At 36.9% G+C, this 18,338-nt stretch overlaps 1 protein-coding gene and 1 pseudogene across 1 annotated transcript; one reads left to right on the top strand and one right to left on the bottom strand.

Annotated features, from left to right (window-relative positions):
* Positions 1-2,103: 2,103 nt before the first annotated feature.
* LOC120254773 lies at positions 2,104-14,053 on the bottom strand (annotated as a pseudogene).
* Positions 14,054-15,908: 1,855 nt separating this feature from the next.
* Positions 15,909-16,829, top strand: LOC120254772. Its single transcript, XM_039262811.1, has one exon. It carries the CDS (start codon positions 15,909-15,911, stop codon positions 16,827-16,829), a length of 921 nt encoding a protein of 306 aa, XP_039118745.1.
* The last annotated feature ends 1,509 nt before the right edge of the window (positions 16,830-18,338 follow it).

The raw sequence follows: 18,338 nt of genomic DNA, 5'->3' as shown, positions 1-18,338 counted from the left end.
TATTTTATTTTTTTAAATATTTTGTTATAATCTAAATATAATCAAAAGTTTGTTTTTAGATATTTAAAAAAAATTACAAATTATTATTATTATTATTATTATTATTATTATTAATATTATTATTGTTATTATTATTATTATTATTATTATTGGTATTAGTATTATTAATAATAGGAAATAATAGTTTATATTTGAAAGAAAGTTAATAATATTTATGTATATCAATGTTTACATTAATTTAATGGAGTGATGGATTCTCATGTGATTTGAAATTTTGAATCAAGGGTAGAGATGATTTTGGAGAAGAATCAAATGGTTGATAGTGAAGCCCACATATTTATTTAATTAGCAAATTATTAATAATTAAATGGACATTAGTATAAAAATTAACTAAAATTGTAAACTTATATTAATTATCTTGCATATTTTTAATATTTCTAAATTTTGTAAATAATTTATTAACTAAATAAAAAATTAGCGATTAAAATTGAGACCGTGATTTCCATGAATTAAGAAAAGCCTTTTTTTTAATTATTTTTAGTGGAAAACTTATTTATATTAAATATATATACAATTAATTCGGCGTTTCTATCTCCCATTATTATTTAATTATTTTATTAATTTTAATATAATAATTTAAATTAGAAATAAAAAAAATATAGTGGGAGGGGTTAATAACCCCGGAGTTAGCACTTAGTAACCCCGCCGCCGGGGTTATATCTCCCATTTAAAATAATTGATTATATTATTATTTTATTAATTTTAATATAATATTTAAATAATAAGAATAACAAAATATAGTGGGATGGGAGGGGTTGATAACGTCCGCACCGGGGTTACTGTCAATCTTATAATAATAATTTTCAAAATATTAAAAACTTATTTTAAATCATAGAAATAAAATTAATTCTTTTCACCAACGGAATTACCCACGGAAATTATCCCCGACGGAATTTTCCGTTGGTGATAAAATTATATTCCGTCACTAATATGTTCTGATGTGTAAAAAATTGTTCGTTGGAATTCCGTCACAAATTCCGTCAGTGATATTGATATTACCAATGGAACAAATTCCGTTGGAAAAATTCCGTCAGTGATGCGACTGTTTTCTTGTAGTGTCACAATATTAGAATGCATCAAAGCTTGTTGGACGCAGATGCTATCCATGAATATAACTGCAATATTGAGTATCCAATCTACAACAGCATTCAAGCCAATTTCCAAAGCTTTTAGTTTAGCATCAAGAGTAGTGTCATCAATAAGGTTTGAGCTGCCGGCAATAACAATCCGTTTATACCCATTAAAGATGTAGAAGCCGCACCCTCCAATATGATTATCTGACAACCAAGATACATCAGTAACAAACAATATTGAAAAGGATGACTGTTAAATAAATTAAGGAAGAAGGTTTCCCTTAGTTGGTTAGATTTCATCATGTTACTCCTTCACTTGAGTGACTGAAGAACTAGTAATCTAATTCAATTTGATTTGTTGATGCATGAAGATTAAGCTACATCTGGAGGCTTTAGTAATGAGAACAAGGTCATTTGCATACATTAAATGATTGAAATTTTTAGTCATTCTAGTGTCAAAATCAGGAATCATGCCCGAAGCAAGAGCATGGTTAAGAATTGAAGTGAGGTTGTGAGAAACTAGAATAAAAAGTTAAGGCAAAAGAAGATCTCCTTGTCTACCACCTCTGGAGGTTTTAATGAACTTGCTAGGCTGACCATTAATCAGAAAAGCACAACAAGGGATATAAATGCAGGACTGAATCCAAGTGAGCCATGTAGTAGGAAAATCCATCTTGGCCAAAGTTGCAAGAATAACCTTCCAGCTTATGGTATCATAGGCCTTTTCTATATTGATTTTGAAAACCATCGTAGAGGGAAAGCTATAGCCTTTATCTAAGGTGTGCATTGCTTCTTGAAGAGTAAGAATATTAGCTGGAGATCTACCTTGAATAAACCCAAATTGCTCATGCCCAATAAGCTAGGAAGAACAATCTTGAGTCTATTAGCAAGGATTTTTACAATGAAGAGACATTGCATAGAGGGATAAGCCGATAAATCGTAACAAATAAGGGGCTTTCTTTTTTAGGAATCAACGCAATGTAGGTAAAGCCCTAAGAATTAGGCATAGTAGCATGCTAAAGAAAAATAATAGCGTTACAAAGAGTATCCTAAATATTATTCCAGAAAAATTTAAAGAACTCATCATTAAAGCCATCGGGACCCAGACTCTCACCAGGAGCTATAGACATAAGGGTTCTATAAATTTCACCTTTAGAGACATTTTTGACAAGGATCTCACTATCCTCCCTAGAAATGGAAGGAAGATCAAAAGGAAGAGACATGACTAAATAGGAGAAAACGGTAGCGTTCTGTTCAAACCAAAGAGAGCTGTAGAAATTAATAAAAGCTTGCTTGATGCCCTCTTTATTAGTCTGAATACTCCCTTGCTGATCAATGACTTGGAAGACAGAATTTTTATATTTGTTCAAATGAGCACTAGCATGAAAAAAAGAGGAATTCACATGACCATTAAGCACCCACATTAATTTAGAACGCTGAGCCCAGCGGAGATTGCTTTGCCTAAGCAAAGCAGAGTACTTATTGGGCAAACTCCTATAAGAAGAAAAGAGAGCATAGGCTTCCTCATCCGAAGGAGAAGAAAGCTAAATTTGAAGATCAAGGTCAAAGATTTGGCATTCAACTAACCTAATATCTTTGTCTATAGAATTCATGCCAAATTTCCTCCAATTGATAAGATTCTTCCTAACTATACTAAGTACTGAGAGTATTCCAGCCAATAATTACTGAACCAAAAAACCTTAGACCTAGCTTGAGTCTTGAATCAGGATATAATGAGGAGAGGAGAGTGATCTGAGCAAATTCTGGAAAGATGGATGACAAAATAAGAATTAAAGCAAGAGTTGATAAGGTGTCGGTCAAGACTTGCCCAACGCCGAATTGAGCCAAGTCTGCAGTTATGCTAAGTGAAATCAGAGCCAATAAAATTAACATCAACCAGAGAATTATAAGTAATAAAATTATTAAAAAGACAAGACTTACTAGAATAATGTCTGAAAATACCACCTTTGTGCTCTACCGAGGAACGAATAGCATTAAAATCCCCCAAAATACACTAGGGAAGATTAAGAGAAGATAAACAAGATAATTCCTTTCAAAGATTCCGCTGAGTCCTAATCGACTGGCCATTATAGATAATAGTCAGGATATGGACTTCAGGGAGAGAAAAGGAAATTACTAGATGAGCTGAGAGCCTAGAAGCAGCAATGGGGGTGATAAGCCCTACAGAGCTCTTCTACAGGACAAAAATGCCACCGGAGTAACCAAGAGAATGTATGGCCGCCCAATTTCAAAATCGCTTGAACTTAGAACATAATTTAGGGTACGATCTTCATCAGCACAGGTCTCGACCAGACAGGCAACCATGGCTTGTTCACCTTGATCAGTTCTCGAATATGGTTAAACTTATTAACATTTGTGAGGCCCTACAATTCCAACATATCATATTAAAACTAGGTTTGGAAATTATAATAATCATGAGTATAAAGAAAACACAAAAAACAAAGGAATGCTAACAAAACATCCATAAAGATTATATGATCTGAGAAACTATGGCGTCTGGGAGAGTTGCACCCCTCCATATTAACAAGCCTTTGCGAATACTGTCTTGGACTTGATCCATTGTCATGGAATCTTCAAAATTAGTCTTTGTCTCCTCTTGGTCAGTATCCATGCCCTCCTCTGAGCCTGTCCTCTAGGGTCCTCCTCAGCAAGCTTAAGCGTGGGTTGAGGTGCTTGTAAAGCAACCATAACCCTCTAGTGAAAATCAATTTTGATAGTTTATATATATATATATATAAATTAAACTGGAAAGATGTTTTTTAATTTATTTTTATTATTTTTTTAATTTTTAATTTTTTTACTGTTTAGGTGTGGACTCTAAATTGGGCTAAACAAAATACCAATGGGAAGGGTAGGCATCTTGCGAATTGCCACTTTAGACCAACCTCAATTAATTTTAAATTAAATTATGTAAATAATTGATATTCAACTTATACTTCATTATTTAAGGATAATATAAAAAATAAATTCATATTTAATAATAGCAAATACAGTCATAAATATGATTATCAACATAAACTTATATCTGAAGTATTTATTTATTAAATCAAATTTATTTTTAATTTTTTTAAATATTAATTGTTTTGTTTTATTTTATTTTATTTTATTTAATAAGATGTAACAAACTCGTGTTAGGGACGAGAGATGGGAATAAAAGTAGAGTGAGCTTAATAAACAACTACTCTCTTATTTTGTATGAATTTTGAGATTCGAATCTTTTCCGATCTATTACTAAAAGGTAGCTGGTTGATTTACGTATTTGAGGATAGTGATGCATTACTTGAGTTACATAAAATCTGTAATTTATAATTAAATAAAAAATAAAACAAAATAAAATAAAATAAAATAAAAAGGGCCCTTTGTCCATGTATCTGCCTTTTATAGAGATAGATAGAGGGGGCTTCTCCTCGGAGAAGAAGGGCAACGGGGAGTACCAGAGGCAAGTTCGTCCCTTCTGTAAAATCAAACAATACTTCTTTTTTTTTTGTATGAGTAATGGATTGAAGTTTTGATTGAAAATTTTGGGAAATGAAAACTGGTAAAAACAGAGACATGTGTTGAAATATGCTGTTTGTTCTGAAAAGATGGAAAAATTGCATGTCTGCTTTGCTTGTGATTTAATGCCATCGAAGTCTCTTAGGTTTTGTTGGTAGGTAGTTGACATATATGCCGTCAAAATTTTGGTAAATTTGTCTTAAAAGATGAAAATATTCCTTTGTTTGTTCTTTTTTTTCTTAAATACTGAAGGTGAAAGGTCCCATGATGAGTAGTACCAGTGTTTTCTTGTTTGCTCAAGAACCGGTACTTTGAGAGAATAATGTGCATGACCTCTACTGGCAAACCTCCTCCTCCTCCGTCCTGGGCGGATATTGCAAGTGCGGTCCATAAGCGGTCAGTGGGTTCGGCTCTCCTGGATGAAACAACTCTGGCTAGACTTAAAGCCACCATATCCGATTCTGTTCGGGTGGATGCGGAAGCGAAACAGAAAGTGCATCGGCATTTCAGTTTAGTCGTCTATGGCAAGCTTTTTGGGAAATCTCCCCCTTTCGAGACGGTGAAGGCAACCTTGTTAGGTCTTTGGAAACAATATGGCATCACTCAAATCGCCGATATGCCGAACGGCTACCTTTTCATTCATTGTGAGACTGAGTCCACCAAGCAACATCTCCTGTTTAATGGCCCCTGGACAGTCAATGGCCTCACCTTTGCGCCTTGTTCCCTCGGGCACTTTTATTTTGAACCAACAAGATACTAAACTCTCGAGAGCCATGGTGTGGCTCCAGCTTCACAATCTCCCAATTGAGTTCTGGGATGGTGAAACCTTGGAATCTATTACTGAACCCATCGGAAAACTTCTAAAAATTGATGATTTCACTTTGTCTCTTTCCAGGGCCCGCTATGCTAGAGTTTGCCTTGAGCTTGATTTATCTCTACCCCTTAAACAGGGTTTTTGGCTTGAAGATGGTGAAGCTAGAGTGTTTGTGGTGATTTTATATGAGCGCTTGCCTACTTTTTGTTACCAGTGTGGTTTGATTGGTCATGCCGCTACCAGCTGCAGCCGCCGACCTGGAGGCTCTCTGGAGGACCAGATGATGGAAGATGCCACGGTTGGATCTGGTGGTGACCCCCAGGTGTCATCTAACGTTCATCCGGAGAGATCACAGGTCAGGCCAGTAGTTGCTCGGTCTGCGGAGACCATGGACCATGGTGGCTTTCCAAAGGAGGACCAGTTGACGGACTTTGGGTCTTGGATGATTGCTACTCATCGGTGATACATAGGCTGGGGATGTGGCTGTGCTGGTTTTTCTTCAGCTCGTGGCTCTCACGTGCGTCAGGAGGACAGGGACGATGCTCTCCCAACCACACGACCGAATCACAAGGTGTCTCTCTCCGATGCTGTGCGGGAGACGCGACACGTGGAAAGCAGAGGCAGAGAGGGTGGGGCACGTGGTGGCTTCAGGTCACGCAGTGGGGGTAGTGGTGGCATTTCACGTCATGGTTCTGACCGTTTGCCCACTCCTGCTTTTTCCAACATTCCGTCAGTTGCTTTTGATACTAACGAGGCACCTCCTTTGCTTGAGTGTGATAATGGCTCTCGTTTAGAATCCCTTGATATCCCAGGCCCTTCGATGAAGGATAAAAAAGGCAAAAAATCATTAATACAAACCTCAGGATCGGTTGCAGGCCAGCTACTTTCCACAGTTCAGTCTTTGAAAAAAGAGAAGGCTCGGGGCTCGATGCCCCACTTAACCGTTCCCGAGTCATCTCCTACCCTTCTCCTGGGCATTGAGGAGCCATTGGCCATGACTGCGGGTGACTGTGACAAACATCGAAGGGCGGTGGAGAGTCTTGAAGCCATTCTCTCAGAAGACGATGGAAGCTCTAAGGATTCTAGCGATTCTTTGGCAGACTCGGAGGACATTGTTGAGGATATTGTAATGAATGATGACATTGATGATTCCACGACCCTTGGGCAATTTCAAGAGGGTTTAAGGAAAGAAAATCTGGCTCGGAAAGCAAGCTCTTCTCAAATGATTTCTCCAAAGAAAGGAAGACACGGGGACTGCGATGATGGAGACCCTATTCGGATCGCCCGCAACGCTTCTTCTATCTCTTAACCTTTATCTTCATTTTGCCTCATTAGCCTGCTTTGTTTTCCCTGATCTTTGTTTTGAGTTTTCTTTTGATTTCTTTGTTCCTAATGACTGGTAAACTTACTATTATCGGTTAGAATTGTAGAGGCTCTACGGGTAAAGACAAGATTACCAGGATTCGAAGAATCATGAAAGAGAATCATGTGAATATCTTTGCTCTTGTGGAGATAAGGGCTAATGAAGACCGTATCTACCACCTTTGTAGCCAGTTTGCTAAGCTTTGGAATTGGGTTGCAATTCCAGCTTTTGGTTATTCTGGAAGGATTATTATTTTCTGGCGCAAAACTCTTGGCAGGATTTCTCCTGTAGCTCATTCTCACCGTGCCCTACATCTAATTTATTCTTCTTCTGCAAATCATCCCTGGATTATTTTGGTGGTGAATAATGCTCAACATGTTGCGATCCAATGAAAACTTTGGAAGGAACTTGCGCTGCTCCCGAAACTTGATCTTCCTTGGATTGTTTTGGGTGATTTCAACGCTATTACTTCGTCGTCTGAGCATAAGGGGAGTAATTTTAACTACTATGCTAGAAAGGCGTTTTTCTTTTCTAAATTTATTTCTGATAATGCCTTGTTTGATGTTAGCTATTCTGGTGCTTCGTTTTCTTGGTGTAATGGGCAACAAGGTCTTGCGAGGCTGTGGGCTCGCCTTGACAGATGCCTGGTCAATGACCTTTGGTTAGCTTGTTCTAACTCTATTCATATTAAATATTTGCCTAAGATCTTTTCTGATCATTCGCCTATGCTTATTAATATTGCTGATGCTAATCATATTCCACATGGTATCTTTCGCTTTGAAAATTATTGGCTAGAGAGTGCTAATTATATTTTGGAAATCCGTAAGGCTTTAGCTAGCACGGCCCACTCCAATCCTATGCATGCTTTCTATCATATATTGGCTCAGGTTAGACGTAGTGTTTGTGCGATTAGGCATTTGGGTCTGGGTGCTCTTGATAGGAAGATTAAGATTATTGAGGGTCAACTCCAAGCTCTGGAAGTCGATGATAGATTAAGCTCTAATTTTGACCCGATTTCTTTCAGGGGTTTACAGAACAGATACAGAGCTTTGTTGAGACAGTATCACAACAGGTGGGCTCAAAAATCTAGGTTAAATTGGGTTATGAGTGGGGATATGAACCCGTCTTTCTTTCACAGAAATGTCAGGGTTCGTAACACCATAACGCCATTTTAACCATTTCTAATCTCAATGGCAGGTGCCTTAATGATCCTCACCAAATTGAAACTGCTTTTATGGATCATTTTTCCAATCTCTGGAATTCTTCTGATTCCAGGTCTATTGATTTGGTCTTGGAAGCAATGCCTTCAAATTTGCCCACACTTTCTAATGATCAGATGATTTATTTAACTAGGAATGTTACCAAAGATGAAATTTACTCTACCTTTCTTTCTCTTCCTGATGGTAAATCTCCCGGTCCTGATGGCATGAATGTTGAATTCTATAAATTTTTTTGGACTGACATTGAGAATCATTTGGTTCCTGCTATTGAGTATTTTTTTTTCAGAAATTTGTGATGCCTAGAGCTTGGGGAAGAACCTATATTACTTTAATCCCTAAGAAAGAGCACCCTAAATTTACTTCTGATTTTTGCCCAATTTCTTTGTGCAATGTTGCTTATAAGATTGTTAAAAAGATTCTTGCCAATCGTATCAAAAATGTTATTGCTTATTTGGTTGGTAATGAGCAATGTGGTTTTGTGCCTGGTCGTTCTCATGTTGACAACATTATTGCGGTTCAGGAGATAGTTCACTCTATTAATCAGGAGAGGACCTTCCCCCTAGGATGATTATCAAGGTGGACATTGAGATGGCCTACAATACCCTAAATTGGAACATAATTTTGGCCATGTTAATTAAAATGAATTTCCCTAGCATCTTGGTTTATTACATTAGGGCTTGTCTGGAAGCTACTTCATATTCTATTCTCTTGAATGGGAAACCTTCCTGTTGGTTCAGTCCTTCCCGTGGGGTTAGGCAAGGGGACCCTCTGTCTCCCTACATTTTCATTTTGGTTGCTCAAAATCTTACTGCTATTATGAACCATTCTCAATCGCTTGGCCTTATCCCCGGTTACTCAAATCTTTTGACTCATAATTTTAATCATCTTATGTATGCTGACGACCTGATCTTGATCACAACTGCCACTAGAAAGACTGCTAGAAATATTGTTTTTTGTTTAAGACTTTATGCCCAGCTTTCTGGCCAGGTTCCGAATCAGAATAAGTCTGAGGTTTTCCTTCCTCACTGGTTCAATAAAAGAGTGTCGACTAGTATTTGCACTATTCTCAAGTTTAAGTTAAGCAAAACTCCTTTTACCTACTTGGGTGTGCTCATCTCCCCTAAACGCCTTGCCATTGCTCATTTTGATTCCATAATTAACCAGCTTAATGCTGCTGTGGCCAACTGGGGTAAGTCTAAACTCTCTAAGGCTGGTAAATCAGTTTTGATTAACAGCATTCTTATGGCAACCCCTATTTATTATCTTGCGGTATACCCCATTCCTGACACTGTCCTCAATAAGTTATCCAAGCTTGCTAGGAGATTCTTATGGGCTAACTATGATCATGGCCATGGGATGCCCATGGTGAATTGGGACACTATTACTTTGAGTAAATCTGAGGGGGGATTAGGCATTCGCAATCTCCTTAAGGTTAAACACTCGCTCATGGCTAAGAATCTTCTTAACTTTCTCAATAAGCATCATGCTCTCTGGGTTGATATCTTATATTTAAAGTATGGGGATCATAATTTTTGGACCATGAAACCTCCTCAGAACTGTTCGGCTTTCTTTTGAGGTCTTTGTGGTAATGCCAATGTTCTTAAACCTTTCCTGTGGATTAAATGTCTCAACCCAACTGTTACTTCTTTTCTATATCATCCTTGGATTTTTGACATACCTATTGCCTTCAAACCTGTGTTCTTTAACATGGATATGTCTGCTGAGGATCTTAGAATTTGTGATTTGTTAAATAACTGGTCATTGGAATGTGACAGCTCTCAATCTTATTTTTGGCTCCAATTGGAATTCTCCAATCATATCATATGGTAAGATCACTTTTGATGGAGACACTCACTGGGTCTAGTCCCCTGAATCACAAGGCACTAAACTCTCTTCTAACATTTACAAGTTTCTTAACAAGGACTCATTGAGTGAGCAGCAGTGGATTGGCTGGTCTAATATCTGGAAACTTAGAGTTGCTCCTAAAACTAAAACATTTATCTGGATGCTGTTGCATGGCAAACTTAAAACTTATGAATATATGTTTCGACTAAACCTTGGTCCTCCTGATCCATGTGTGTTTTGTGGTCTGGTTTTAAAAAGTTCTGATCATCTCTTTAAATCTTGCCATGTTAGTGTTCAGGTTTGGAAGACAGTTGAGTGTCTTGCTGACCTTAAAGTCAATCTTCTCAATTTGGATATTGGTGGTGATTGGCTTGACTTCAATTCTTATGGTAACTCTTTATTTTTGGCCTCTATTGTTGCTGCTACTCTTTGGCAAATTTGGAAAAGCAGATGTAATAAGATCTTCAGGCAAGACAACCCGGATATCTCCAAGATTGCTAATCTGGTGATACTTCATGTTAAGGATTTTTCTATCAGCTCTAATAACCATTTGATGCGGAATTATATGATGAGCAACAGACCTCGCCCTGGTGCTTTGGGTGTTTTCTCAGCTGTGGCCTGGAATCTCGCTACAGGTAAGGGTGGTATGGGCTTTATGATTATTAATACTAACATTATTATTTGTTGTGCAGGTTTCTGTCCAATTAGTCTGGCCGACAATTTGGATATGAATTTGAAGGCACTCTGCTGGGCTCTTGACTATATCATTAATTCAAAGGATCACTGCTCTAACATTTACATCAGCTCTGTGGACCTTTGGAGGAAGCTTAACTGTAATGAGGACTTGGTTTCCTGGAATCAAGATGCTTCTATGGATTGTCTACTTCGGCTCCTTCTCCATTTGAATCATCCTCAAATCGAAATTATACCTCATCACTGGAATCGGGTTGTTGCTGCTTTGGCTGGCCATGGATTGCATGCTTCTCAACTCTCTCTTTTTCATATGGGCATGGAGAAGCCAAAATGGCTGATGAAGTTACTTCATCAATCTGGTTTTGCTACATGATTTCTTTTTTCTTTTTAGTTCTAGTTGTTTTTGTTGTATCTGTTTTCTTTTTGTTGCTTGGTGGTATGTATCTGTCTGTTTGTATGAACCTTTTTTATTTTTAATAAAATAGCTACTCTGGTGGCTCTTTCCCTCAAAAAAAAAAGGAAGTAGTGTTAATGAAGCTGAACTTTTGATTCTAGTTCGTATACATGTGTTGGCATATTTTAGTATTTTTTTCTTATTTCTGCTAAAAAATGAAGGAAAAAACATTGGCATTTTCATTTATTTGCCTTGCAAATGGTAGAGATTGAAATCTGAGCTTTAATGATAGCTAACATCATGAATAAATGAAGAATTTCACATCTATTTTGTTTGCAAATGATAGAAAATAGTAGAAATATTTCACCTCCTTCCATAAAAGAAAATGAATAAGTGTTATTGCTTTAATTCTAGTTGGTAGACACATTTTTCTTATCAAAATTTGATCTTGCTAAGTTGCTTATAAAAACAATGAATAAATTCCATCTGGAAAAAGAAAAATTACATGTCTGTTTTGCTTTCAAATACTAGAGATAACTTTGTACTTTTGGGAGAATCTGATTCATGGAAAAGTTTGTTTGGATGTTTTCTAATTTCATGAAAGATTGAAAGATCAAAAGGCCGGACATTCATCATTAACATGTGTAGACCAAACCAACAAAAACTCTATATAAGCATCTGATCAAAGCTACATGAGAAGGGTTTAAAACTAGAAGAAGAGAAGCATCACTGATACATATAACAGAACAGGCATTTCCAACAATGACAAGGATGCAGATGAAGCACTAGTATAATCAAAACCAACAATCTGGACAAGAAAGTTGCATTTACCCTGCGAATTGTTTTGTGTGGTCACCATTGCCAGCCCCTGGAAGTCGCAGCTCCTATCTTTCTGCCCTTGTGTCTGGAAGTATGAATTAAAGACATATGAAGCATTGCCCTTCTCATCTTGGCCATTGCAACTAGACCCATAGTCGAGTGTCGTGCAGTCTGCGTGTTTGGATTGTACACACACTACTGTTGTGGCAAATACTTGACATCCTTTCACTGTAGTGAGTGTAGGGCTGCCGGAGAGGTGGAGCGGGTACTTTGGTTGGCCATCAAAGGCGAAGATTAGAGATGTAAGTGGGGTGGGGAATCCCCATTTCCCGCGAGGCCCCACCCCGACGGGAAAGGGATTCCCCGAAACATCCCCCCGCGAGGCGGGGAGTGCGGATAAATTCCTCCCCGCCTAGCGGGGCGGGGGCAGGGAATGCTTTCCCCGCCCCACGGAGATCCCCACCCTGCTCCCCGCGGGGAACCCGTGGGGAATCCCCTTGGGGCACGGGGAATTCCCCGTGTCCCCGCGGGGATTCCAAAAAAAAATATATTATATATTTTTAACATATTTATTAAAAATTATTTTAACATTAATATAATATTATATATATAATCAATAAATATTTATTTGTAAATATTTTTAGTTATTAATAAGTTTTAGTAAATATAACTTTCATATTTAATAGAAACTTAAATTAAAATAACTGAGTTTAAATATAATTGTAACAATAAATTTGAAATAACGTTATATATTATTTATATAGTGATAAATATTATTTTTCCAATCCATTAAACTTGTGCTCATTAATTTATCTTTATATTATAAAATGGGACTCATAATTATTTCATACAACTTATTAACTATCTATATTTATATATTTCATTAAAACATATTTATTTAATTAAATCTTAAATTATTTTAATAAAATTATTATATAATATATTTACAAAATTAAAATTCAAACTAATAAAAATTAAAAATTAGGGTTACTCGAATGTAATACTTGGAGATAATTATATGAAAAATTGTTTTAAAATTTTAATCAAAACTTTTTATTTCTTATTATAGATAAATATGTTATATTAAAATTAAGATTAAATTGATTAATTTATCAAATTTATTGAAATCTCAATTTGTAAGTAGACCATCTCTTCTGAAATCTCAACTTCTAAGTAAAACATCTCATATAAAATCCCAATTTTCGGCCAACGACCTTTGGGTCTATTGGTACACGGGTCGCCGATAGAGCTCTCGCCGAGTGATGAGAGTTCAATTCTCGGCTGAGGGCACATTTCTGGGTGTTGTGAATAGTGGTTGTGCATGGGTGATTCCAGCGCCCACGTGAGCGCGGCCCCATCCCCATTTATTCCACCGAGGCTTGTGCACGTCCCTGGGTCTTTAGTGGGTTCGCCCCGCTCCTCTTTCCCAAAAAAAAAAAATCCCAATTTCTGCAGTTCCCCATCTTCAATTCTTCATACCATCGATTACTTCGTTAGTTTGTTATTTTTTCATACATTAAATAATACTTATTTTGAGGAATATTTTGTATTTAGTGGGATAGGGATTCCTCGTCCTCGCGGGGGAGTAAGTGGGGGGAATTTCTCCCCCGCGGGGAATTTTGAGATAGGGAATCCCCGCCCCGTGGGAAGCGGGGATGGGAATGGGGATCCCATTCCCCAATGTCGCTCGAATGAGACCAAAGAGGTAGGTTTCAATGTATGTGTTGGGCCGGAGAGAAGTCCCTTGGTTAGTAGCGAGCCGCTTCAGAAGGCCATTGTAAAATCTCTGAGCCAAGTTTGTGTTGCATTGATATCGAGTCACCAAAGCTGATGCTATTCAGGGCTGATACTAGCATGTCAAAGTTGGCATCAAACACATTGGTGTACTGAATATTTCCGTCGATTACCGGAGGACTACCACCATCAAAGAGGGCAAAGACCACAGGGAAATCGGGGTTTCCATAGAGGTTGAAGAAGGGGTACATGTTGACAGTGAATGAAGCACCAGTCTGGTGAAAGAACTAAACCATCTGAGTCATGAGATCTGTGATGTCGTCTTGGAATCTACCAGCTGAAGGAACCGGGTTGTCTGCCGGAGATTCATAGACATCAATGTTGAGAGGAACTGTGACCTTAATTGTGTCTGCATAGCCTGTGTCACTGTGGGCGGCATTGTATGTTCTTCAAAGCAGGCAAGGTGGTCTTTAGGAAGCAACCATTGTAGGACTTGAGGAAATTTTTGCAGGACAAATGCATTAACATCAACAAAAAGGTATGTGAAATAATGCCGTGGATCCATCCAAAATTGTCTTCTTTGTTTGAAGGAATTATAGAGTAAGAAACCATTACAGGATTAAGAACCTAGAATAATGCCAAGAATTAATTAAAACACATTCAAAGGATTAAGAACTTGATTCGCATTGACTGAAAAGAGAACAATTTGTGATTGTTAATTTGACAAATTGAATTTATTTGTGAACACAGTATCTGATTCTAATTCAAAACTCAAAACAATCTGAGAATGTAAACTAAATTATACGATAAAATTTTATCTTATAAGTCATAACATAATTGAAGTGGTCACAAGAAAAATACATTGAATCATTCATAATGTACATAATCTCAAATAACTCACGTATTATAAATGCCAATCTTCTCTTTAATCAAACAAATAAAACTTCAAATATATATATATATATATATATATGAGAGTTCTACTAGTTTATTGTTTATTTGAACATCATAATAAAATCATTAATAACGAAATGTTTAAGATATTGAAGGAAATTGAAAATAGTGTTCAGTGATTATTAAAAATACGTAATATAAATTTAAAAATGAAGATAAAATTAAAAAATAATTGTCACCAATAAATGACACTATACAAAAGAGACAATGGAAATCAAACAAGGAGATGAGAAACAATCTCAAGGTGCATATATATATATATATATATATATATATATATATATATATATATATATATATATATATATATATATATATATTTGGGAAAATTACTTATAAGTCCCTGAAACTTTTTATTTATACCAATAATTCCCTCTGACCAAATAGTATACCCTGCAGTCCCTCTTTTTAGAATCATTTCTATTTCGTCCCTACCGTCATCTTTGCCTGTTTATTATTTTGAAAAACCCCACTTTACCCTTTGCTTTTGGGAGGGAAATCTGGCGCCATGTCATGTCAAGACAACATGGTGCTTGTACTTTGACATCACTCAAAAGTCTTCATCCTTACCTTTTGTCTTGCTGGAGAAGCTTGCATCTTTTTTCATTTCATTTTCTTTTCTTCTTCCTTGGCCTTGGTTTTGGAGTGATTCTCCTATTTTATCACCCATCTCTACTCACCATCTCTATTCTTCGGCGGTGAGCTAACTTCACAAAGCTCTATCCCAAAGAATGTGTGAAGGTATTTCTTAGATCCCCATCAAGATGTTTATCTTGGTCTTAATGTAGGGTTCCTGCTATCATGTTCATCGGTCTTTCATCTATAGTAGCTTTTCTTAATGCAGGGTCTTCATGGACATGTTTTACGGTATTGCGAAGTATAAAGGTTATGATTATGTGTTAGATTTCACTGTCTTGACTGGATGGCTAACATTATTTGAGGAGATATGCACATATTGGGCTCTCGAACCTTCTACAGTGCGAGTAAAGTATATAATGCCAGATGAGCACAAGACAATATGCTCCATTAGCTCAGAGGATGACTTTCAGAACATGTGTAATGTTCATCGTATATTCAAAAAGACCGTGGTGAACATGATCATAGACACTGTGAACGAAACAACGGAGGCCATCTGTACTTCACCAATGTCATTGTAAATATCTTATTCTATTTGGTTTTGCACTCATTTTTGTATAATGTGGCAAGGATTTGAATTATGTTTCGCATATGTGGTCATTAATATTTGTTTGGGTATAGTATCATTTGTTTGGTATTAGTTTTATTTTTTAGCCATTAGTTTTTGTTATTTCCGAAGCTTATTTGCCATAACTATTCAGTTTTAAAGTGTTGTTGTTTATTTATTTTACTAACTATTTACCGAATGTATATAACAAGGGTACCAACATCGCAAAATACACTGGCAATGACACATGGAGGAGGCATAACTATAAGCAATTCTTTACAAGATACAGAAGCTGAAATTTTCATGGTTGGCCAACCCTTCAAAAATGCACAAGAATTCAAGGATTCATTGTGCGACTTAGCCATCAACTGCAATTTCAACTTCAGGTTCATAGAAAATGATAAAGATAGAGTTACTGTCACATGTGCTGCTGAGTTATGTCAATGGCGTGTCCACGCCTCAAGAGATAGCAACCTCCCAACATTTAGAATCAAAACAACCCAAAATAGTCATACATGTGGTGGGGGTATCGGCACAACATCTCATCCGAGGGCTTCTAAAAAATGGGTTAGCAGGCAAGTAATGAGGAAATTGCGAGATCGTCCTCTATACCGGGCTGTAGACATACAACGTGATATATTGTGTGACCATGGTGTCCGGCTACCATACAAACAAGCATGGATGGGTAAAGAGGTGGCAAAGGGAATTCTCCATGGAAGCGACGTTGCAAGTTATGATCTGTTGATATGGTATGCAAGTAAGGTTTCCGAAACCAACCCAGGTAGCATCGTTATCATTGAGAAGGATGGAGAACGCTTTAAGCGTGGTTTTTTTTGCTTTCATGCATGTCTTCAAGGTTTTAAGCGTGGTTGTAGACCCATGCTATTCCTCGATGGCAACCATTTGCTAGGTAAATATGGTGGCATCCTACTAGGCGCAACTGCAAAGGATGGTAATGAAGGTATATTTCATCTAGCTTTTACTATTGTTGATAATGAAACTAACGATAACTGGACATGGTTCATTTCCACTCTGTGTGATGCAATATATGGTGAAGATGACTACCACAAAATCATTACATTCATTTCAGACCGTTCTAAGGGACTTGTTAATGCCATTGCCAAAGTCTTCCCCTCTACCTCACATGGCTACTGTTTGTGACATCTCCAAGCAAACTTTTTGAAGGCTAATGGTCACCTAGGGAAAGGATTAAAAGATGAGTGTTGGAGATTGGTTCTATTTCAGCTGAATGTATTTACTTTCAAACATTCTAATGTAGTATCTATATTAAATGTTTGAGTTTTGGCTTTACCATGTGGTTTTAAACCGTAATGAGTACTTTACGCTTTTGTTATTTCGTATTTGTTTTTGGTGTATAGTTTTTATGGTTGTTGTTTCTTTTTTGTATTTCTTGCATACAATAGGTATTTAGTGTTCCTTATTTATGCGTAGTGTTTAATATTGTAGCTTTGCCATGGTTTTTTATTATATTCGCAGTAGTAGTTTTTTTTCTCTCATGTGTACTTCCCACCAATGTAGGTTCAAGATGATGAACCTAATGTATAAGCGGCGCGAGAATAGCATGAAATGGGAAACCCATCTTTGCCCGGAGATTCACAAGAAGATTGAAAAGACTATTGAAGAAAGCATATGCTTAGTCATAGGCCGATCTGATGGTGATATTTTTGAAGTCGTTGACAAGCAGGGCAACCATGTCGATTTACGTAATAGAACTTGTTCTTGTCGTCGGTGGGAGGTGTACGGTCTTACTTGTAACCATGCCTGCTGCGCAATCTTACAAACTGATGTAAACATTCATCGTTACGTGGAAGGCTACTACACGGTCGCAGTGTACAAAGAAGCATATGAGAGTCCAATATTCCCTGTACCAGATCACGACAAACTGATGGATGCGGGTCGACATCTCCATATTCGTCCACCTACCTCAAAGAAGAGACCCGGACGACCAAGAAAAAAGGAGGATTGAATCATAAGCATTTAGTGTTTGTGACTTACATTGTAGTCGATGCCACGAAGTTGGGCATAACAGAGCCACATGTAATGAAGTAATCGCAGACTAACTGTATCCTTTGTACCCGTCTCTTTTGTTTTTTGACCACTGCCATCGTATGTTGAATGATTGATACTTATATATATTGCATATAAAGTTCTCGAAGTTTGTTTGACAGTACATGAATTTGATCAGGTTCCTCAAATAATAAGCGGATACACAAAAAACCAAAAAACAAAATTAAAAACTAAATGTGATCTATGAATAGTGAATTCAAAGTACAAAAACTGAACGGGTAACACTAAAAATTGAAGGTTTCCTAAGAATAGTACATTCAAAGTATCAAACCTGAAGATTAAAATTGTGTAGTGAAGATGATCTATGAATAGTAAATGTAAAGTATCAAAATCAGCTACCACAACTAAAAACTGGATACATTTAGCTGTATTAAAATATAAAGTAAGTCCACTAAATACTAAAATAGTATATCTGTTGTCAATTAGCACAAAACAGTAAATAAAAAAGTCAAATCTGAAGAAGTTCCATACAATGTTCAAGGTAAATCAAAATGTCCTATATTAACCATTGTCTGAAGCTGGGGCCAAATCAATAGGTGCAGGTGCCTCTTCACTCGGTTGGCTATGTGGATCTATTTGCAT

The sequence above is a fragment of the Dioscorea cayenensis genome, unplaced genomic scaffold (genome assembly GCF_009730915.1).
Source record: "Dioscorea cayenensis subsp. rotundata cultivar TDr96_F1 unplaced genomic scaffold, TDr96_F1_v2_PseudoChromosome.rev07_lg8_w22 25.fasta BLBR01000621.1, whole genome shotgun sequence".
Taxonomy (NCBI): domain Eukaryota; kingdom Viridiplantae; phylum Streptophyta; class Magnoliopsida; order Dioscoreales; family Dioscoreaceae; genus Dioscorea; species Dioscorea cayenensis.
Note: the sequence above shows the minus strand (reverse complement) of the source record. Positions and strands in the feature narration are given on the sequence as shown.

Excerpts from the sequence above, each read along its gene's own strand:
- LOC120254772 (XM_039262811.1), top strand. The coding sequence starts at position 15,909 with ATGACACATGGAGGAGGCATAACTATAAGCAATTCTTTACAAGATACA.